Genomic DNA, 25,103 nt, shown 5'->3' with positions numbered 1-25,103 from the left:
GAATTCTTTCCACATACTTTTAATCACCTTTAGACTACCACTAAATAAACACGTGAAAAAAAGGTGATACATCATTAAACAATTTTTCTTTTTTTCTCTTTTTCTTTTTTTGGACTTTTAGGCGTGCTAACAAACAAAAACACAAAAGATTCTGGGTCATTAGTCTGTTCCTGAATACATTTTTCTCTTTTCTTTTTTTTTTTTTAATTTTTTTTTTCAACGTTTATTTATTTTTGGGACAGAGAGAGACAGAGCACGAACGGGGGAGGGGCAGAGAGAGAGGGAGACACAGAATCGGAAACAGGCTCCAGGCTCCGAGCCATCAGCCCAGAGCCCGACGCGGGGCTCGAACTCACGGACCGCGAGATCGTGACCTGGCTGAAGTCGGACACTTAACCGACTGCGCCACCCAGGCGCCCCCTGAATACATTTTTCTATATGATCATGTAGAAATTATATAACTTTCATTTTCTTTCCTTTTTTTGTTTCCTTTTCTAGAAAATGTAGGAGGTAATTATTTCATAACATAACAAAAATGGTAGTGAAACTTATCAAGCATAACATTTCTAATTGAATTTTGCATAATAAATCTAGATTTTTAAAAAGTAAATTTAGGTTATTATTTGATATGTCATAAGGTTCAATTTTGCCAGTCTTTTGCTTCTAAAAAATAACTTTTTTTTCTACTTAACAAAATAAACTCTAGTCATATTGACTACAGCATTAACTATGGAGATCTATTTTTACCACTATTCTCTAGTGTTTACTAGTATGTTCCGCTGATCTCTGATCTCTTTTCTATTAAGAGTGAGAACAGTTCAACATGAATTATCTCCTCTATTGCTTTTCAAATGTAGACAATTGCAGTCCATTTGATACATTCATGAAGCATTTTAACAAAAGTTTAAGACCTGGAGGAATGCAGCAAACGTAGCACACTTATAATTTTCCTCTTCACAGCTGGCCTAGTGATTACATGTAGATAACTTCCTTAAGTGCACACACAGAAATTTGAAAGTTGTCTTAAACAAAGGGGAGGAGTTCTACCTTGGGCAAACTTGCAGCCTGTACTTATTTAAATTGCATACTGAAGAAAAAAAGATAGATATTGTTCAAAAAGCAGTATGTTAACTCGTGCCTAAAGCAGCTTTAATTTGTGGTATGTTTCTCAGTGGGGATTTGCTTGATTATTTATTTTAATATTCCATCGAGAAAGGATGATGACAAGTAAGTATTACATAGTTCATATGGTATGCAACCACACAAGTCCACAAAGAATATGAAACTCCATAGTTTTGGTTTTATATTAGAATTTCTTTGAAAAAGCTGTTTAGGGTTGTGAAAAGGAAAAGAGAATGATGGAAGTTTCATGAATCAAGGAAAGGATGTGTGGCTAAAAAAGAAGCAGGTTTCAAATGGAAATCCAGACCTCACCTCTCTGATATGGTCAAATAGTTGAGTAACATTTAGAGGTATTTAGTGCTTATTGACAAGGAAAACTATTCAAGCCCACATAAATTAATTTCTGAATCAGCTGAATAGCAAGGTACAGAAAAATGAAAATCCCTCAAAATCTCTGGAACATCATTTTCATTCAAGAGCTGTGACTTTGTTACTTGCTTTCCTTATAACTGTACTATAAATTCTTCTTCTCATAGTACACTTAATTCCCCTTGGTGGGTTTTTTTGGCATTTTCTCTTGTGATTTTTTAAAAAGAGTGCTTGATGATTTAATGGAGTTTTTCAACATGAATATTTTCCCAAACTTTTACGTATAACAGTAAGAACTGTCTCTGAAATATACAGGTAGTACATTGTGTGTCAGAGATTGCCTGTTGGGAAAGCCTGTCTGCCCGAAAGACTGAATATATTCTCCTTATTTCAGCACATAAGAGAAATTTTCAAGGTTGTCCCGGGCTGTTTCTGTTCCCAATACTAGGAAATAAAGTTTCATGTTTGGCTCAAACCACCTATAAACTGGTTAGCTGAATCCTGACAGCAGATACTTTTTATGTCACTAGTCCCCCTAGTAAGCAGTTTCAACCAGTAATAAGCTTTAAAGCCAGATGACAGCTTAAAAAATTAGTTCATGAAATTTTTCAAGGTTTAGTATAACTTCTTTTCAAAATGGTTTTTAAGCCGATGACCACAAAACATATGGATTCTTTCCTTAGCCATGCATAGCTACTAAATTAAGTCTCCAAATCCTGTAACAGGTCCTAAGTTTTTAAATGACCTTAGTAAAGTTAATTTTTCAAATCTCCTTTAATAAAAATCATTTTGTCAATATGAAATAGTTCCAGTATTTATTTTTAAGTATTTTTTATTTCATCTACCTGTAAATATTTTAATGACTTTATTTATTTTTTATTAAGAATAGCAGTTTCTCCCCTGCTCAGAAGAAATGCCAGGTGTGGCTGCAAGAATAAAATCTTGTATGTTCCTCACTAATTAAGTGTCATCTCACGTTTTCATGACATAAAAGCAATAGTCAATTTGAAAAGCAGTTTTATTTCCTTATTGAAGTCTTCTCCAGGCATTATAGTCCTAATAATTTAGAAATAATCCATCACTAAATCATATTATTGAAATCTATGGCAAGGGTCTAGGACTTTTAGTTATGATCTGTTTCCCCAAGCTAGAATTCTGCCTTGCCCCAGGAAAGAATGTAATTTGACATTAGAATATGCTCTCACTTGGTATTAGATCAAAGAGGTACTCCCTAAGTTAATTAACTGTAATTGAAAATATTATTTGAACCTCTCTGAGCCTCAATTTCTTTATATGTAAAATGGCATGGACATTCTAATTCCGCTAGTTGTGAGAACTAAATAAGACAATATAATAGCATATCACATTTGAATGCCTACATATTTCTGGAATATATGTAGAAGTGGAAACCAAGAAAAAAAAAAAGTAATAGTGGTTGCTGTAAAGGAGTCTGAGAGTCTGAGAGACAGATTTGATACCTTATAAATTTTATATTTTTCATTTTGTGCCATATGCACATATTAACTACTTAAAAATGTTAGTTTTAAAAGTACGATATAAGTAACAAAGCCAGCACATTATACTTATTCATACAGAGAAGATGTTCAGTAAATGTAAAAATGTAAAATTATTCCCACACCTTTTTACTCTGAAGAAATGGATTACATCCATGCACTGTGTGTATGTGTGTGCGTGTGTGTGTGTATCTGTGTCTGTGTGTGTGTATCCATGTAATAGAGAGAGACACATAAATTTATTTTTCCTCTGTTTCTAATTACTGTGCTGTTCTGTGAGTGGAATTTACTTAAGGTGTTAACAACATAATGGCTTGTCTTTAGGTTTGTTTGATTTTTGTTCAACATCCATGTCCCACATTACACCTGCGTTAGTAATGCTGCAGTTTCATCAGGAAATGTTTTTTTTTTTACCTTCTACTTCTCACCACACCCTTCTTAGGAATTGTAATCCAATACATTAACTGATCTAAGCCACATTTTTACTTCATATTGAGCTGTGAACATAAAGTCCAGAGTACATATGAACTTTTGTTTTCAACACATGCTTCTCAGGTAACTCTGCCATGGTGGAAATGCAGTTCACTCAACTTTTTGTTCATCTCAGTAAAGAATGCTTTCCTTAGAGACAGTTTAGAAGGCTTACAGTTAAGGAAGAATGGCAGTATACTCAACTAGCAACTTTCATAGTTGACAGTTTTTAGGTTCTTAGTTACATCTGTCAGCACTAGTTTTTCTTAGTCTGATGTGTTCTTTTTGAGACATCAGACTTGCTATAGGGTGTTTTTTGTAGAGACTAAAAACTATTAGAGCATCTACAACCACTTTGATATATATAACAACTCATTGAGTACACTGTTGTACCAGCAATTTAATAAAATTGGATAAATTTCATGTTTTATTTCACTAGTAGCTTAGTATATACGGAAAAAATATGTATCCTAACCATAATGCTATTTGAATCATTGTAGGATAACATTTACCTATCTACTACTTCAGATTTTCAAGAAGACTTATATTAAGGGTCAGAAAACTGGAAAATTAGCACTATGCCCAAGAATCAACATACAATTTGATAACTTCATTAATGACCTAGAAACTGCAAAAGAAGTTGGCGAGGTGACTTTTTTTTGTTAAACATGCTTGTTCAAAAATAAGCCAACTGAGGTATAGTAAATTTCTTATACTCAGTTTTCATTAGATCATTTTATATAGCCACAAAAGGTACTAGGTCTTTAATCCATAGTGGAAATACACAAGTTTATTAAATAGTATATATTCTAAGTTGATTATTATTTATTTGCTTATAAAAATGCAAGAGTAGAGTATTTTAACACCTGTACATTTGGGCCAGCTTAATAAATGTGTGATACAATTTCTGTGGAGCATTCATCCCTGCTAAGAGTTGACATCTAAGCAGAAATTCTGATTTAAGGCCTGGTATAAAAAACAGTTACTGATATTGTGGTGCCTGGGTTGTTGAGTTGGTTAAGCATCTGACTCTTGATACTGGCTCAGGTTGTTATCCCAGGGTCATAGGATCGAGCCCTGCATTGGGGTCCGTAGAATTTTCTCTCTCTCTCTTTCCCTCTGTCCCTCTTCCCCACTCATGCACTCTCTCTCTCTCTCTCTCTCTCTAAAAATAAAAAAAAAAGTTATTAAAATATATATTACTTTAAAAAGTTACTGATATTGAACATTGGTAATATGAGAATGTATCCTTCACGGCCTCTTAATCGTCTGGTGCCCTACAGCTCACAGATGACTCTTGCTAAAAATAATATTCAGGTGGGAGGGAATTTCCTATGACTGGAGGCAACTGGTGCCTAAACTGCAAACTTCCTTTGGTTTCTGAGTCCGTTCTTTAATTCTGTTTTTAGTACTAAATTGATCAGTAGCTCTCCTGCTGAAGAATTCTCTGCTTTCTCTAAATGGCCTACTTATCTATTGTCAAAAAAGGAAACAAAATCAGTCTTTCTGCCTTTGCCTTCATTTGTATTGATTTTTGCTTTCCTTATGTGGGAGTGGATAAAAAGTGTAAGTTATAAAACAAGTACATATATTAGTAAGAGAAGCAAATACCTCTATATATCTAAGTAACACTTTCTTTTGGTGGTGTTTTTGTTATTTCAGCTCTCCTGTGAATAGAGTTTACACATAATAGCAACCATAATTATGGATTTTAGTCACACTGAACAAGCAAAAAAAAAAAAAAAAGATTGAGGGAAAGGGTTTAAATCTCCTAATTTCCAATTATGTAATAAAATAAGTCAAAGAGACATAAAAATATATTAAATTTTTTTTAATGTTAATATATTATTTTTGAGAGAGAGAGAGAGAGAATGTGAATGGGGGAAGGGAAGAGAGAGAGGGAGACACAGAATCCGAAGCAGGCTCCAGGCTCTGAGCTGTCAGCACAGAGCCCGATGCAGGGCTCGAACTAATGAGCCATGAGATCATGACCTGAACCACCCAGGCATACCCCCCAGAAAAGAATCATTAATGACATTCTTTACTCTTCCATTTCTGATTAAACCTGCTATTGGACATGTTCTGTCTGACTACACTCTGATATGAAATTGTTCAGTTTTCACTTTTGGTGATTCTCTTTTCACCTTTCCTGATTTTTATCACCTAACACATGTTTGAGAGGGCAGTGAGGTTCAATGAATAATTTAATACTTTTGATTTTTCAAGGTAAAGACACAAGGCATCCTATTAGAGCTGTTACAACATGAAAATATTTGAAATTAACATGAACATTTTAGGCTGCTATTACAACACATTTTTAATTAGTACCACCTTCTTCACACATCTCAAGAAAAATAATTTACCTGAAGTTTAAAACTCTGTTACATCTATTAATTATTTGTAAAAAGATAAAAAAGTAACCTTAATAAAAGTATTATAGTGATTAAATATAAGTAAAAGTTAAGGAGACAATAAACATTTACCTTTGAAACTCATAGGTAGCTCATTCATAGAATGTTTGCTTGAGAAGGTTTGTTTGGGGGGCACATGGGTGACTCAGTCAGTTAAGCATCCAACTCTTGATTTTGGCTCAGGTCATGATCGCACAGTTTATGGGATTGAGCCCCATTTCGGGCTCTGTGCTGACAGCATGGAGCCTGCTTGGGCATCTCCTTCTCCCTCTCTCCCTCCCCTGTGCGCTCTCTCTCTCTCTCTCTCTCTCTCTCTCTCTCTCTCTTTCTCTCTCTCTCTCTCAAAATAAATAAGTAAAGATAAATAAACAAACAAGAAAGAAAAAAAAGCTTTATTTTTTACCTTGTGGGCAGATAAAATATTATTGCAACTATTATGGGGAGAAGAGGTCAGATTTGAACTTGATATTTTAATTAAGTGAAGAGAATACAAGATGCCTTTAAATCCCAAAGATACCATATTATGACAGCTTAGAATGTTATATGAGTACCATTCATTAATATATTGTCACATCATCATTTTTTATTTGTCTTGATTCACAACAACCCAAAGTAAATGATCACTATCCTAAAAGTGCATAAGATAAGGTGTCATTTAGTAATATTTCAAGTTATAACCTGGGGTTATGCACTGATTCTCTCTGCGTCACTCTTCTCCACTGCCTTGGACGTCGTCCAAAGGTTGGTGCATCGAGACACTTCAGAGAACCACAAGCTGTACCAAAGGAACTGATTTGAGTTGGACCACTGAGAATGCCTGTTTTCATTATAAAACCTTCATGTGGAAGTGAGAATTGAGGGTGTGAACAAAGAATATCACATGAGAAATCTGATTCATATATTCAATATACATATGAAATTCATTATAAATATGAAAATCTTTGGAAATAATAGTGTTATACAAATGTTTAAGTTATAATTTATCTATGCCTATTTTATTTTCTGATTAATTTTCAAGGCACTGAATTCAGAAACATTAACTTATCCAAATGATCAGCAAGATAGTATTAAATTTACTGGTAATTTTATTTAAAGATGATTTCATATTTTTTTGTTTCATTTTGCTGATAATTCATTATAAGTAAGTAGGCAATACTGTGTTTCCTAGATGAAATAATATGAGGTATTTTCTGTTTAAAGGAAAGAAAATATAATTTTTATACAACCTTCAGTTTATTAAAAGCTGGTATGGTTTAGTGTAAGAGGCTTGAGATTAAACAAGCCTGAGTTTGAACTTTTACCCTTACTATCCTAGTCATCAGTTGAGCAACCTTGGGTTTCTTGAACTGTTAAGTAGGGATACCATTTACATCACACGGTGGTTGACAGAACTAAATGAGATAATTGGAAAGTGTCCAGCCAGTGCATGACTCCCCAGCAAACACAGAATGGTGTTCAGTAAATATTAACTTCTTTTTCTCCTCCCTTTTTTCTTTTCCTTTTTTTTAATCTTGTGATTATGAGTCCTCATTTATTAAACTCTGACCTAGAGTTGATTTAATTTCAGTAAAAATGAGTAAAAAACATAGTAGAATCTTGAACTATGGAGATTATGACCTATATTTATCAAAATTTCCTCCTCTTCAGATACATTTCTTTAATATATGAAACTACGTGATGGACATGTTTTTAGACTATGTGATAACTTTTACTAAGAACCCTTCTCCCACCTGATACATTCAAAAATAAAAGCAAGAAAAAATTATTGTTGAGGAAAATACTAGTTCTTTCTAAAGTATTGTAAAATCTTACTAACTCAGGTACCACTGAAAAGGAAATACATTGACAATTTAATTTCCATTAAATTAAAAGCCATAGAAGATTTTACAGTGATATCCTACCCTAATAAATAAGGATATTAGAACAGCAGTAGCTTTACACCTCTGTATTCTGCACTTTGTCTCGCATCATAGTAGAAAAGAATAAATGTTAGGTCTTAGTAATGTCTACTGAACCATATTTTACTCAGTTATTTGAAGTCAGGACTTACGGAGTAGATGCTTAATCAGTGAGTGATCTCATAATAAAATACTCTTCAACAAAGACATAGAATAAAAATGAGTAATTGCAGAATGATGCAGATAGCATATCTGTGTTCTTTCTAGCGGGGTCATAACTTGAGACTTTCCTTCTTTTGATTCATTTTGTTTTTCTTTCCTTAATTGAATTAAAGTATATGTATGTGGTTTTATTCTGTCACAACGTAGATGGAGAATTATACTCCGGGACCGCAGCTGATTTTATGGGACGAGATTTTGCGATCTTCAGAACTCTCGGGCACCATCACCCAATCAGAACAGAGCAGCATGATTCCAGGTGGCTCAACGGTAGGTGGTGTGTGCAAGAGCACAAGCATGTTACGTAACACGTTTAACTGGCGTAGTCAGTGGAGAACTTTCCCTGTATGGTACCAACAGTGTGACTTGAGATTTAGTATGCGCTTAAACTCGCGCTAGTGACTTCATGACTGTGGGTGTGAGAAAATAGGGAAAACAGAGCAAGATGAGATTAAAAATTGAGGAAAATATTTGCTTCATGCCAAAACTGAAGTTTCTCAGCAGTTAACTGTGGAAAGAAATAGATCTGGGTTGGAGCTGCGGAAGGGAGGCAATGGAAAAAGATAAGAGGGCTTACCAGTCTTACATGGACAACACGACAGATGTCAACGTGTAGTACATTTTTTCTCCACGTCTCTCATAGTGCCCTGAGAGCATCATACGTTACTGAACATTTAAAAAAAATTGTAATTCTAATAACATTATGTTGAAAATATTTTCTTTTTTTTAATATGAAATTTCTTGTCAAATTGGTTTCCATACAACACCCAGTGCTTGTCCCAACAGGTGCCCTCGTCAATGCCCATCACCCACTTTTCCCTCCCTCCCTGCCATCAACCGTCAGTTTATTCTCAGTTTTTAAGAATCTTTTATGGTTTGCCTCCTTCCCTCTTTCTTTTTTTTTTCCCTTCCCCTCCCCCATGGTCTTCTGTTAAATTTCTCAGGATCCACATAGGAATGAAAACATATGGTATCTGTCTTTCTCTGTATGACTTATTTCACTTAGCATAACACTCTCCAGTTCCATCCACGTTGCTACAAAAGGCCATATTTCATTCTTTCTCATTGCCAAGTAGTATTCCATTAATATTTTCAAAATTTCAAAGGACTTTATTGTTTGTAAAAATTTTTTTGTAATATTTATTCATTTTTGAAAGAGAGAGACAGAGTACAAATGGGGAAGGGGCAGAGAGAGAGGGAGACACAGAATTTGAAGCAGGCTCCAGGCTCCAAGCTGTCAGCATGGAGCCCGATGCGGGGCTTGAACTCACAGACTGCAAGATCGTGACCTGAGCTGAAGTCAGCCACCCAACCAACTTAACCACCCAGGCACCCCAGGACTTTATATTATTTCATTTTATTCTCTTTTCATCTTCCTTAAATTCTCTCTCAGTTTTTATAGGTGAAGAAATTAAGACTAATATTTTATCTAAGATTCTATCTAATCTAGTAGTAGAAGATTTGTAACAAGAACCCAGTTTCCTGAACTTCAGGCACTGGCTTCAACTTGATCAAGTAGATACTTTTTTTTACTCTCTTTCTCTTTTTAGTATGTAAATAAATTTAGTGTAGGAGAAAATGTAAGAAATTTATATGCCTAAAATAAATAAATACAATTTTCCTCGTTTTATTTTGCCTCATTAACAAGAATGGAGCTCATGGGTTACCGTCTAAGTTCTCATTAAGATGCTTGAATATTCTCATTCTTCAAACTTCTACCACACTTGTTTTTCCTGCCCTTCCTGGAACCCAAAATTCCTTTCATCACCTCTCTCTTTCATTGGTTTGTTAGAGAAAGATCACAGTTCTGCTGTTGAGCTTCATTGAAACTTCCAGAGACTGTGAGTTGTGTATAATAATCTTTGTCCTGAAATGTCTCTTATTTTAAAGTGACTACTGAAAACATAAAACACACCTCCCATTAGCTCAGCATCTCTGCCCTCCTGCAACAACATTTCTGATCATCCTATTTTTTTTTTTATGTATTAATGAGTGGTGTGCCTCTTCCATGTTTGACCACGCTGCCTTTCCACTTAATTGTATTGATATTGTTTTCATAGTTTTACCCAATGTACATTTCTTTTGCGGTCTTTATCTCTCCTTCCGTGATTTTCTCCCCTCAATGGAAGACTTGTTTGTCTGTTCTTTCCAAACCCTTCCTTTAATCATGGTGTGATATGAAGTCCCTATGCATCTAAGTCCATTTAGGGAAGTTTATGCTGCCTTTAGCCAACTTTAAACCTGAGTTTGAGTCCATGAAACTGCTTCTCCAAAAGCAGTTGGTGATAACTGGTAACTTTCTGTACACTTTATTTAAATCAATCTCTCCATATGGACAATATCTCTTGCAGCATTTCTTATTGTTAAGTAGCCCTTTCTCTTTAAAGAGTCACTTCTCTTAGTTTCCCTTGTTCCCTGCTCTCTCAAGTTTTTAGTAAGTTTGACAGCACTTCCCCGTTGTTTGTTCTCTTCAATGCAGATGATGCCTCAAATCATTCATAATTGAGCGCAGACACTGTGGTGTTCAAAAGGGTTTGGACATATAGTCAAATATCCATTCGGGGGGGGGGTCATAGGAGGAATAGTGGGTGACCTTATGAGAAATTAGCGGCCTCACCAAGGAAAGGAAAAGATGCTGAAATCACCATAATACTATCTGTATAAAACTATAAAAGAACCAAACTCTAAAAATCTCAGGAGTAATTTTGAAATATCCACTGTCAATTATTAAGCCTAGTCTTTGTATGGAGGCAAAATGGTGGGAAAAAAACCTCTTTCAACATTGCTATCTGCTCTTTTCTCAAACCGAAATAGTTACGTAGGAGGGAAAAATGTTTGTTTTTTTGTTCAGCAAGGAGACTTTGATCTTCTAAGAACTCTAAAGGGCATACAGGCTTTCACTGTCAATGCGAAAGAAAATCCAAGAAGATGGAATAACATAAGGGAGACTATAGTATCCATTTCATTTTTATGGCCTTGGAGGAAAAAAGTCATCAAGTTAAAGCTGCTTTTGTGTTGCACACTTACATGTTGACAGCTGAGTCTGAAGAATTTACACTGTGGGAAAGCAGTCATTGTCCACAGCTCTGTACTTCATCTTGCAAATGTGTAGTTCATTTGAGAATTCGGTTATCAGTCTCTCAGCACTAAACGTGAGAACTGATTTTACCAAATTAGCACAAAGGTTACATTTGACAGGGTGCAGAAACCAGAACTGCTGCAAGATGGAGGGTACGGACACATTTGAGATAGAACCAAGGGATTGTGTGAATCACAGGCCTCATGAAATTAAATGCCATTCCAGAATAAAATTGGAAACATAATGTTTACATATTCATGCATAAAATAAATGAGTCTAAGGCATCAGCATAGACTACACAATCATTTGTGCTGACAGAAGTAAAAAATACTAGCAAGGTACTTTTTGGAATGTCTTTGGGCCTATTAAAATTAATTTTGTTTTTCTTTTACTCAAAGAAAAAGATTTACTTTTCTTTTCTCAAATCAATTCAGACCTATTCAGTTATTTCGGATGCACCAGTTGCCCTATTTTAGGTGACTTTTAATTTTTATTCCTGCTGAAGTCAAATAATAAACGAAAATGGTTGCCTAGAATTAGATCTTAAAATATCTTGATATTTTTTAAATAGAATTCCAGTATTTTGATAACAACTAAAATTTACCTTTTTTTATAGTATCAATCAAGGTTTAAATTTAGTTTCCTTTTAATAGGAAAAATTAGGAATGAGTAACAATTTTATTTAAAAAAATTTTTATTAATGTTTATATTTGAGACCTGCAAGAGATAGAGTGCAAGCGGCCGAGGGGCAGACAGAGGAGACACAGAATCTGAAGCAAGCTCCAGGTTCGGAGCTGTCAGCACAGAGCCTGACATCGGGCTCGAACTCACGAACCGTGAGACGGTGACCTGAGCCAAAGCCAGACGCTTAACCGACTGAGCCACTCAGGTGCCCCGGAATGAGTAACAATTTTTGATGAAGAAACATAAGAGGAGGAATCTGTTGATTTTTACATAACTGTGCTTTAAATATGATTTTTTTAATTAGCCCCTAGTTTAAGGTTACTAGGTATTAGAACAACTTGTGATTTCAAAAAATGTACTGGTTTGAGTTTGACACGATGTGCCCAAATTCACCGTTTTGTTTCTTGTACATTATAAATTCTCCCCATCTTATGTCATTTTAACTTCATTTAAACTTCACTTCCAATTTCAACTTACTAATGAGTGTGAAAATTAGAGACAGTTCTCTATATATTCATAGTCAGAAAACTAAGTCTATGGTGCTGTTGCAGTCATGATTTCTTAACCATTCGGTATGTAAATACTGCTACCTACTTATATGTGTTAACCATTCATTAGAGCAGATAGTCGCTAACCCACTCTTATTTTTCTTTTTGATGGACATTGTTTCCAGTATTGTTTATGTCTAGGACTGATGGTGGGACGTAATATGAAATGGGGGAAAGACTACAGTCTTTACAGTAAGCTTCGCCTTGCCTTTACTTTTAATGGGATTACCTCTTACAGTAGTGAAAAACTGGCAACGTGATAATGTGTAAAAAAGTTCTAGGCAAACAATCGACATATAGTAAGCACTTAATAAATGTGATTTTTCTCAGTATCCTGTACTTCACTTCCATTGGCTGGAGCACGCTTAGAAAGCTTCCTCAGACCCATTCTATGAGTGATTATATTTGAGTCAGGGTGAAAGGGCAGTCCAAGTCAGGTTTAATATACGAAACCACATGCCTCCCTGAGAGAGCGAAGGCCCGGTGAGCACAAACTGGCCTATTTACAGTGCCCGGAGTGTGAGGCCTTCCCACTCATGTCAGGAAGACCTGTTTTCTTGTAGTGGAATTTCTTCACAGGATCGTGCCCGTGGCTAGACCAGCCCCCTTGCTCTTTTCTGTGATTGAAACGGTGTGCAGGTCATCGTTCCACCTCCTTTCACTTGTGCCACTGCTACCGGGGTGGCTGTCCTCTGCGGTTGTGCACTAGGAGTTTCCATGTTCTCTGAACATTCAAGTTTCTCCACTAGACGTTTTTCTGAAAATAGAACCAAGAAATGTGACCGCAAATAAACCATGAGAGCACAAATTAATATTACATATTACCAGATACCTAATCTCAAATCGCTTGTACAACTCTTTCCATGCTCTGTTTTAATTCTGCCATCTTCAAAGGCATAAACTGTCAGAGTATCCAACTGGATTTTTTTTAATAATAAAATGAATTATCTGGCTCTGTATAATGTCAGACTTCTTAACGATGCCATTCTGAATTATTTCCTGGCTTACATAAGTCAGTATTATTTTGCTGACCTTGGAGGAAAAAGCCCTCTGGATGCCTTATTTAATGGTTATATGGACAGATGAGTATCATAGAAGTTGAGTGACCGTTCAGTTAAAACAACAACAGCAACCACAAATGTCCTCTTTGTTTTCATAGCCTATAAAAAAGCAACAGGGATACGGTCTTTTTTTAACTTTTGAATTACATCTCCCACGAATTATATTCTTATTCATTAAACATTCTGAGGTATCAATGTAAAGAGTCACAAATAAAAATTATAGTATTTTTTATTATTTCTGCTGAAATTATGCTGAAGCAAAGGTACATAATATTTAAAAACAGTCTGTACCTAAACACAACATAGTGGTCACCTGAGGTTTTGTCTCCTGAATCTATTACCTAGAAAAATGTTAAGCCTGATAAATAATGCATTCCCCCCCAGAAGTATAATCTTTTTAAAAAATACATACACAGCATGAAATTGTTCTACTGTGCAAATGATGATAAATTTAAGAAACTCACTAAATATGATTTCTCTTTTCATAAAGAGCAAAAAGTTACCAAAATATAATTTTACTTGGTCTCCCTTTCTGAGGACCTATTTTCTATTTCACATTTTGTGTAAAGAACATAATCACTTTTAACTGGTACAACTCTCCAGTATGGCGTATTAGACACACACTTTGAACCACTTATTTCAAAATTTGTCAGTGAATTATGAGAGTAGAAAAGTAACATTTCAAAATATCATTACATTTATTTAAGGGAATCCCACTTTTTAAATTAAAATCGATGGAAATGTAGAAAAATGAGACAATATCTTGGAAAATTCTTTAAATTGAAGCCGCCCCCTTTTTCCTTCTTGGTTTTTAACATTATTCTCTCTAGTCTTACCATCAGTTTAATGAATACAGAGCCTGTCTATACCAATTTCCTCTTCTAGCCTCACTACATTCAGAGCTCAGTGGGCCTCAATAGGGATTTACTGCTGACTGGGTAATCTGGGTTCATGTGTGCAGTGACATCAAGCAAGAGATTTACCCAAAGAAGTGGATGCCATGACAATGCGTGTAACCATGGTGTGACCGGCCTCTCTGACATGGCTCTCAAAAGCTTTCCCTCTGTGAAAACAGAAGCCTGTTTGCAAATTAATTAGTTTCTGGCGGCAGCTTGATTGTTGACCCAGAGTTTGTAGAGTGGAAAAACAATCAGATTAGTGTGCTCAGGGTAAAAGACCAGTGTGCAGTTGCGTGTGGCTTGCTCAACTATTGAAACTATGAATGGACTGAAACAAATTCTTTTCTGAGAAGCCTAGGCAGAGGTTAAGTGTGATGAGCCTAGAGCTCCCCAACAGCAGGGGCTAGCGAATTAAAGGATTTTAGCCAGATAAAGCCGAATGACAGCAAGTGATGCCATTGAATTTTAATGGCATGGATAGTTTTGGGGAAAAAAAAAACACAAAACACTTGTTACCTTCTAATCACTCTTAGTGGGAAGAGTAAGTTGCCATATTATTAGATGTCTGCTTGACACAAATACTTCCATAGTGGTAGATTTCAGGAGCTTTCAGACTGGAAGGTTTTAATTTATAATGTCTCAAAAAATATCAAAACAGTAAAAAGTTATAAAGTAACTGTCTTTTCATGTAGGTGAAGTGTTTGCTCATTTATATACTCGGTCTCGTGAGGTGTCATCTTCACATGCCCAATAAAATGAATCCTGAATTAAGGAGAAATGTTGACTCATGAGAATAGGTGTGCTGTTTATTTTTACAAATACCAAATCACATAAACATGCCAAGAATGGAAATCCTTAAACTTAGGACAAAAAAAAATCTGCATGTAGTTTTTGATGATTAAAAATTGTTTCACTCAATAAATTATTGTTTACACTTAATTTTGTTAGATTACCTAACAACATTAAGCCATATATACTCTTCCTTGTTAGATACCATTGTCAGATGGCTCCCTAATAACAGCTCTACGGGTATCACAATAGTTTCCTGTTCAAAAATCATTTATATCTCTCAATTTACAAGTGAATTGAATCCAGATTTTGCTGCCTGTCAAGTCCTTTATCTTCTGATCCTAAATGACTTCTCCAGTGTTAAACACTAGCATACTCTAATCGAATAGTTGGTTGTCCTCAGATTTACTCTCTTTTTCATTTAACCATACCACTCTACTGATTGATTTTAATCTTTTCAGCTTTGAATCTCAAGAGCACATAGGTACTCACTTGTATTTATCATGGGAACTACCACTTTGCCTTACACTCTGGGAAATACCGAGTAAGAAATTCTTGAACAATCTGCTTTGCAGGCTCTGGAGTTAAACTGACTGTGTTTGTATCCCAGGTACTCCATCTGCTACCTGTATGACATAGGAGGCAATTTACTTATTTTCATCACCCAGTTACGATTTGTAAAACATGGTTAATATTACTATACCGTTGTACCGAGAATGAATGAGACAGTCCATGTAGGTTAATAAGAATAGTATCTGATAATACAGTAAATGCTCATGACAGCTTTGGTTGCTTCTGCTGTCATTTGCTTACAGGCTCCCAACATAGCACATAATGCACATTTAGCAGATTAATACAGTGAACCTGTCTGAAGGTGATGTTTGCCTTTTTTTAATCTGTTCTCAGGTTATTTTGTTTTAGTTGATTATTGTCATGGAGCATTTAGTACATCAAGAATAAATAAAATTTAGCTTTAGTATTAAAATAGCAAATAACATTTTAATCAAATTAAGCTTAACGAAATTAGCAGAAGAAGTAATGAAATGATGAACCAAGTTTTTCCAAGTGTTAACTTAGCTCTAGTAAGTGCAATATTCGTCATTTATGGAAAGAAATCATTAGGTTAATTCTTTATTAACAATTTTTCCAGAATTAATTAAGAAGACATTGATTGCTTTTGAGAATGCTAGGAAAATCGTTTATCCTGCTCTATCACAGCTCAGCTTTGTTTTTTTTTTTTTTTTTCACGTGTGAATATCATTGGTGACCTTTGGGATAGTGGTTAAAAGGGCAGAGTCTGTGGAGCCTGACTCCTTGAGTTGGTCAAGAGCTGAGCAACTGTAGATGGCAGATAAAAAGATTTCTGTGCTTCATGTCCCCTTTTTCTAATGTAAATAATGATATTTCCTCCCTTGTCAGATAGTTATGAGGATTATGTATGAGTGAATTCATATAAAGCATTTGCAAAAGTGATGGCTCTTACCAAAACAAAACAGTTTAGTTGATGTTAGCTGGCTTTATAATGTTATGCGAGAATTTTAAGGAATGGAACCATAAAATACCTAGATATGCCACATCACTAATAATGTAGTAGAATGCACAATCTCACTTAAGTGAGCAGCCAATATTTTTCTAGGAAAGCAGTGAAAGTGGCTGAAAGACGAGAATGAACTGATGAGGTAAAGTGAGGATGACATATGCCCTTTCCTTAGCCGGAGTCTGTACGTGCACGATTTCTTACCTAGTGATGTCTGTACATTTTGATGAAATTACATCTACCACTCCTTTGCTTCCATGAAAAAAAAAAGCAGTTTTTAAGCTTCATCACACTAAGTTGCTTACATATGACGAAGAGTCATTAAAATGTTCTATATTTCACATATCAACTAAATATAAATTACAAAATGTTATCTAGGAAGAGGGTCTTTAAAATGTTTTCCCAATAATATTAGTAAGAAGATTTAAGTATGTTTTTTACCCTTTAAGAGACCATTTTCGGGTTAGAATTGTTTATGTCACTATATGATTTAAGAAATGAGGCAAGTGAAAATCAAAGCTCCTTCACCTTGCTCCCGCCTCTACCTCCCACACCCTGCTCTAATCAATCTTTCAGTTTCCTTTTTTTTTTAATTTTTTTAAAATGTTTGTTTAGTTTTGAAACAGAGGGAGACAGAGCGCGAGTGGGGGAGGGGCAGAGAGAGAGAGGGAGACACAGAATTTGAAACAGGCTCCAGGCTCCGAGCTGTCAGCACAGAGCCCAATGCGGGGCTCGAACCCACGAACCGTGAGATCATGACTTGAGCAGAAGTTGGATGCTCAACCAGCTGAGCCACCCAGGCGCCCCCAATCTTTCAATTTCCTGTAGCACTTTGGGTCATCACATAAGTTATGCACTTTTAACTGTATACCACTCTACATGTGGTACTGTATAAATTTTGATTCAAAAATAAACATGCAGGGGCACCTGGGTGTCTCAGGCAGTTGAGCACCTGACTTGGGCTCAGGTCATCATTTCGCAGTTCAAGAGTTCAAGCCCCACATCGGGCTTACTGCTGTCAGCGCAGAGCGCACTTTGGATCTTCCACCCCCCCTTTCTCTGCCCCTGCCCCGCTTGCGTGCTCTCTCTCTCTCTCAAAAATAAATAAACAGTAAAAAAAAAATAAACAAGTTAATTAATTAAAATTAAAATAAAGATACATAGTTTAAAACTAATTGCAATTCATTAGTAATACTAATTTATATATTGATGTAAGTATAATATAAATGTTTATTTATTAGAAGTGTAGTTTTTAGTAATTTGCTTGATGATTTACTAAATTAAAACTGGTTTTGGATTTAATATAAGCTGAGAGCATAAGAGACCCATCAAAAATGTGTCTCTTCAATATGTTTATGAATGTGTCTAAATTCCTGTAAGTCCAAATAATCTCTTTTGCTCATTTAATTGCTAATAAATAAGATGCCAGGGTTTCAGTATCAAAGAGAGCTAACCCATTTATACATTTATAAAATCCTAACATGAATATGTATGGAAATAGGTGACAGCAGATAGAACTGTCCCTTTGGCATCCACACTGCTTTTTCTGTTAGCATACAATGGAATTTAAGTTCTAGCCAGTACAGAATTGTGTTTTCAGTTTATACGTTGTCTTATGACCCACTTATAATTTAGTGAACTTTAATATGCCTAGTGACTGTAAAAGCTAGTCAATGCCAAGGCTGATATCAAAGGGCTGACTGCCACTTAAATTGCTTAGTATCCTAGAATGGCTGTTTTATAAAATATGTTTTCTAAACACATTCAAGAATAAATGAAAAAATTATACCAATGTTTTGCAAGATGAGAAAGCAATCTTGTAAGTCAAATGAAAATAATGAGTTCTGAAGGCAGGAAAGAATAACGACACATGGATTACCATAAAACATTACATTTCGGGGTGAATTAAAGGGAAAGAAATCTAGTTATACTAACAATTCACATTAGAGAATTTGGGCTTGTAGGGCTCAGTGGAACCAACAAGGCGTAGGATACCTTTGATCAATCGCCTTCTTGTGTTTATAGTAGTCATATTAAATATTTTGATTGAAGAGAAATTATTAAAGTAGTGGGATAATGCCGCTTGCCATAAGAAAACTGATGACTGCCCTTCCTGTGATGTTATTGCTATCGATTTCCTATAAATAAAAACAGGGAGAAAAATCACATCCCTTTATAGTTATAACTCTGATCAGCCAATCAGTGCCCAAATTCTAGTGAAATTGCCTTTGAAAGACCTTGAGATAATTGTGTGCTAATGAATCTTAAACTGTGAACTTATTTTCCATGTTTTTTCCAAGCTGAAACTATTTTTACTTGCTTCCTTCTTCATTTCTAATTCCTGAATGAGAGCAACTTGTAGAAAGCAATTGAAAAGACTGGCTGGAGCTAGGAACATGGTAGCATGATGTAGAAAAACAATGGCAAACAGTTAACAGGTCCAACTTGTTGTTGTGCAATGCAGCAGTCATTTCGTAGTGATACAGCAGAGACTGTAGAATGTAAGAAGAATGTAGCCATGTCATGAAGATTTGTAGAATCTTTACTAAAATTATTATCATTTTGATTAATTTTGCCATTTTGATTTTGTAAAAATGTACTGTAGCCCCACTTAGCAATACTGCCTTAATCCACTCACAAATTCCCAAACTCTTCATTCTCACAAGGATCATGGTTATCAATAGATGTTACTAGTATTTTAGTATAGAATGTTCCAGGGATAATAGCAAAGTAAAACTTCCTCTAACATACTTTTTTTTTAAATGGTTTTATTTATTTTTGAAGGAGAGAGAGAGAGAGAGACAGAACATGAGCCGGGGAGGAGCAGAGAGGGAGGCACAGAATTCGAAGCAGGCTCCAGGCTCTAAGCTGTCAGCACAGAGCTCCATGCAGGGCTCGAACTCACGAACTGTGAGATCATGACCTGAGCCGATGTCGGAGGCTTAACCCACTGAGCCATCCAGGCGCCCCTCTAATATACTTTAATATAACTGAGGAAGCTGAGCCAGCAATTGCTGTTATAATTGCTTACTTAGAACTATTGCATGTTTTCTTGGGTAAGAAAACAGTTCATAATAAAGAAGAAAAATACATTTTTTAAACAGAGATCTGTCCATTGGTTAGAGTCTGCAAAGAAAGCTAAAACGGAAGGGGGAATAAAGGGAGAAAAGAAAAGAGTAATTCCTATGGTAAATAATAACTTCCTAATTAGATTGTGTTTTCATCCCTCAACCATAATAAACACGTCTATCATAATAAATTTTGTAATGCACACACCAAAATAAAAATCTCCAAATGACACCATAAAGTCTTCTATCTAACCAAGGTCTAACCCTGAAGTTTTTAGGGTAAATTAGATGTGATCCATATTAAGGAATTTTTTTACAGTTTAAAGAAGTACATAATGTTATCGGAACATATATTCGTGAAAATACTCAGATTACCATTTTATATATTAATATATGATTGTTAGCAAAACAATTAAGATCTATGTAATATGATATGATAGGGTTAAAATAGCTACATTTTAATGGGAAATTAAAAATAGATCATGTTTAGGCAGAGATTAAACTGATTTCATTGCTGTTTCTCAGTGTATTTATTTTGTTTTTTAAAGAGTATGTTTAGTTTCCCCAAGTCTAGCCCTTTTTCATCTCATTCAACAATATTTCTCTTTCTCTGTACATAAGTTTATCACTCACCCCAGTTACTAACATAGAATGCCATTCTCTCCTTTTCCCCTGCAGTTCTATTGTAAGTCCTCCTAGATTACAGTGAATTGCTAGCTACCAACATATTTCTCTGGGCAACTTCCATTTTCTACACGCATTAAGCACTCTCTGGGTACCAAGAACTATTATAAGAAATAGCTGAGTAAGAGCAATCCCTGCCCTCAGGCTAATACTTACAGAACTTTTTATAAATGAAAACCCTAAAAGTTGTAGCATATCTACAGGATCATATGCATGTATTTACAAGATGTCCTAATATCGTAAAACCATTGTTTAAGCGGAGGACATACTCTCTATTTTTCTTTTAATGAAACATGAAATTTTTTTATTCAGTTGATTTTCACACTTTGATTCAGTATCAGAACCACTGACTGAGGCTTTTACTATGAAATGACAGCAAGGTGGAACAATTATGAAGGAGACTATCTTTTGTCTCTACATCTACAGTCTTTTCTTAGAGAATGTGTGTGTGAGAGAGTTAAAAAAAAATGAGAAATCGGAAACCCTTTTAAGTTTTAAGGGAAAAAAAATGCAAATCTGTTGGAATCAGAAAAGTAGATAGTACAACATAGGTTTTTATAACCTGTTATTATAATGACATATATAATGCAGACAGTCCATTAACACTATTACTGGTTTTTTTTCTTGTGAACTATTTCTTGTGAAGTTGTTTCTTCATTAAGAATGATTATGTATTTTGAGTGCTAATAGAAATTCATAATGTCATATTTCTAATTATAAAGACATCCAGATGGCCCAAAGATACATGAAAAGATGCTCAACGTCACTGATCATTTGGGAAATACAAATCAAGACTACAATGAGATATCATCTACACCTGTCAGAATGGCTAAAATCAACAACACAAAAAACAATAGGTATTGGTGAGGATGTGGAGAAACGGGAACCCTCTTGCACTGCTAATGGGAATGCAAACTGGTGCAGCTTCTCTGGAAAACAGTATGGAGGTTCCTCAAAAGGTTAAAAATAGGGGTGTGCCTGGGTGGCTCAGTGGGTCAAGCGTCTGACTCTTGATTTGGGCTCAGGTCGTGATCCCAGGGTCATGGGATCAAGCCAGCATCAGGCTCCATGCTGAGTGTGGTTCTATGTATATTTTAATAGTTATTTCATGTAGAAATGTAGAATGTGGAAATAGTAGACCTACTAGAAAGTAGAACTAACTTAAATTTAATCCATATTAAAGACATTGAAACCATTTCTTAGTGTTATTAAAATCAAATAACAAACCCTGTACTTTTATTTTTTATTTTTTTTTTCAACGTTTATTTATTTTTGGAACAGAGAGACACAGAGCATGAACGGGGGAGGGGCAGAGAGAGAGGGAGACACAGAATTGGAAACAGGCTCCAGGCTCTGAGCCATCAGCCCAGAGCCTGATGTGGGGCTTGAACTCACGGACCGCGAGATTGTGACCTGGCTGAAGTCGGACGCTCAACCAACTGCGCCACCCAGGCGCCCCAACCCTGTACTTTTAAAAACTAGGTTGGGAGTATCAAATTGGTTTAGAAAATACCTTTAATAGTCTTGATTAGGTATCTCTGGAAACAACTTTATATTAGCATTCAAAATACGTAATCATTCTTAAAGCAGAGACAATTGGACAGAGTTGACAAAGAAAAACAAGATAACGGTTTCAGTGGACTGCCTGCACTGAACAAATATTGAAAATTGATTTAAACATCAGAAGTCATTTTAAATTGGATCCACCGTACTGTAAATGCTGTGACATTGTTATTATACTGAATATTGGAAGGTTTAATAATAATTAAAGCAATGATTTGGAAAATTGATGTCCTTACCTAAGGAAATAATTGAAATTATCATGAACAATTGAAATCCTGTACTCGTATAGGATTTTATACTGTTCAGAGTGCTTCCTGTAAGACCACTTCATCCTTGCAAAACCACTGTAAAATAGAAAACTGCAGTAATAACATTTGAGCAACTTACAAGAGGATAGTCGCTACCTGTTGTTGAGTGAAAACAGAGTAAACCCATGTCTTCCAAACTCTTCAGTTTTGTTCTCTAACATATTCATTATAGTATTTACCATTTTTTAGATTTGTGTATTTCTGTACTTTGCTAAAGATTTCACACATAGGAAATGTTTATCAAGTTAGATAGAGACTTGGAAAATACAGGTACATTTGTTTAAAAACAACAACAACAACAACAACAACAAAGATTTGCCAGAGTTAAAGGATTTTATCCTGTAATGGTTCACAGAATGAATTGTGCTGTGTATGCATAGTTTAAATAACTGAAAACTTAGTTGGTATAAACTTTTCCTGCTAAGAGTTTGGCCTTTGGATGAACAGCATGTGCATCTCTGGGAACTTGTTAGAAATGTAAAATCTCAGAGGCTACCCAGACCTACTAAACCAGAATCTGCACTCTCTTGAGATCCTACATTAAAATTTGAGGACTAGACTGAAATATGTTACAAAATATATTATATCTTTGATTGTTAAAGAGACATAGAGACATAATAGTTTTGTGCCAGTCTCCCTGAGTAGATTATCTTACGTCTCAGCTGAAATTTATAGCACACAAGAATGTGTGTGTGTGTGTGTGTGTGTGTGTGTGTGTGTGTGTGTGTGTGAGTGAATGTGTGCGTGTTCATTAGTTACGTTAAATTACTGCTCCTGATGTGGTCTAATCCAAACTCTCCAATTCTTCTAATCAGCCTTTTTAAATTAGTGGCTTTTGCTTCCATTTAAGCTGGGGAGATATAAGCACTAGCCAGGTGTGTCCCGTGAACAGCTTGGTTGGAATTTCAAGCAATGGTCATTGATAAGACCTCTGTGTCAAGCTCGTAGAACCTACCTTACCCTGCTTGATTGAATCCATTCTGCTGAGACAGTGTCAAATTAATACAATTACTAGCACATTTATGATAGCCCATAAAATCTCCCACCACTACATTCTTGCTAAAGGTTAAGAATTACAAAAAAAAACCTGTGGTGCAGGCAGTGACTTCTGGGGTTCAAAGAAGCTTCAAGCACTTAAAAAAAAGTTTTCAAAGCACATTATTATAAATTAACTGTCTTTCACTACAGCTAGGCTAGTACTGACAATATTTTAAATAATAAATTTGATGCAAAATAGCAACATCGAATTTAAAATACATGATCTGCAATTTTCTTCTAAATATCTTTTTGTCAAAAGCATCCAGCTGATTAAAAAAAAAAAAACCACACTAGGTAGATTTTTATACAAAGAAACAGAATAAAACCCAAATGTAAAACCAAAAATTACATATTTTAAAAATTACAACTTTAAATTTTGTATTATAATCTTAAATTTTAAATTATAGGGTTGTGATATTATTATATGATGTATGATTTTATCATAAAATATATTATTTTAAACATCTAGGACGTTTCTGATTAAAAAACAACTTTCTAAATTTCACGTAAATATAACTAACAACTCTCTCACTGTTCTAGTTCACCTACATGCAATCCTAAAAGCAAAAGTAAAACTAAAAATAAGGGAAGTTGTTTTGTTAAAATAACAATATTTGTTTGTTTTCAGTAGAGTGTGATTAGGAAAGTACAAAAAAATAATAGCTAATGTAAAATTTGAATTGTTATTTCTTAAGGGATAAGATCTTGCAGATTAAACAGGGTGTGAAGTAAGAATTGTTCTCTCCCAATTCTAATTACTTTGAAATTATGCTATAAATTATCTTCTTTTCTGCCTTGAATTTCCTTTCCCATATAATTAGACATTTTCAAGAATCAAAACTATTATTGTCTCTTAAGAACAAAAGCCATAGAAACTGCTAATTATATCACACTTGAACATGTTTTTCTTCTTTGAAGAGACCCTGAATTTCTGGCATTTTTGAGAACACTTTCTGACCAGAGGATGATAGAAATGTGAAGGTCTGCTAGTGTTGGAATCAGGATAATTACTTTCTATCTATAATAATATTCATGTTATTAAAAAGTTGCCAAGGTCTGTGTCAAATAAAAATTGACCTAAATCTTCCCTGGTCCCTAAATCATTATTTTATTTTAAGAATCAGGCCACATTCTTATAGAATTTTTTTTTTCCCCTAGACCCCATGGGTCTAATCAGAGGCAACTCCCAGGAAAAGTCCCTTGTCAATGCAATCCTTGAATGAGAGCTTGAATTATTACCATGTCCCAAGAAAAGGGCAGTTATCAAAAGACATTTTTACATTTCACTGATAAAATGGATTTTTTATTTCAAAGAGTAAAAAAATGTTTTTGTGAGATCACACACTGAGAAACTTTTTGACAAAGTAAATTTTATGATTATATGAAAATTGGCTTTTTTCTGAATGAAATATTACTAGAATTCACAAATTCCAGTTTTATCATCGGTAGCTTTTGAGGTACTTTTCAGGGGAAAAAGGCAGAATTTGAGTATACTCATATTTAAGATAATTTACTAGAAAAAATTAAATTGGTATTATATATTTGTGGGTTTTTTTTATATTGCTTAGTGGTTTTGTGTATTTGTTTCGGACCTAAATTTCAATATGTCTTTTGAATCATGTATAAAATATGTGGGTGGAAAAGTATGAAACCTTTAAGATCTCTCAGAATGTAGACAAAGATATTCAAGGCATTTAAGTCATATGGTGCCTATAGTATTGCTAATAGCAATATTGAACAAAAAGGAGAACTAGGAATAAATACATTTATGAGTATCCAAATATCCCAAATAAATGGAAGAAATCAATTCTTCCATTTATTCTAGTATTCTAGTATTACCA

General features: G+C 34.9%; 1 protein-coding gene across 2 annotated transcripts in view; it reads left to right on the top strand.

Annotated features, from left to right (window-relative positions):
* Positions 1–25,103, top strand: part of SEMA3A (semaphorin 3A) — a 468,512-nt gene that overhangs the window by 377,361 nt on the left and 66,048 nt on the right. For both annotated transcript variants that reach the window (XM_047850777.1, XM_047850776.1), the window contains one exon: positions 8,155–8,274. In XM_047850777.1, coding sequence (XP_047706733.1) covers positions 8,155–8,274 — 120 coding nt within the window. The remainder of the gene's footprint in view (positions 1–8,154; positions 8,275–25,103) is intronic.

Source organism: Prionailurus viverrinus, chromosome A2 (genome assembly GCF_022837055.1).
Source record: "Prionailurus viverrinus isolate Anna chromosome A2, UM_Priviv_1.0, whole genome shotgun sequence".
Taxonomy (NCBI): domain Eukaryota; kingdom Metazoa; phylum Chordata; class Mammalia; order Carnivora; family Felidae; genus Prionailurus; species Prionailurus viverrinus.
The sequence above is the reverse complement of the archived record's forward strand: the minus strand, read 5'-3'. Positions and strand labels throughout refer to the sequence as shown.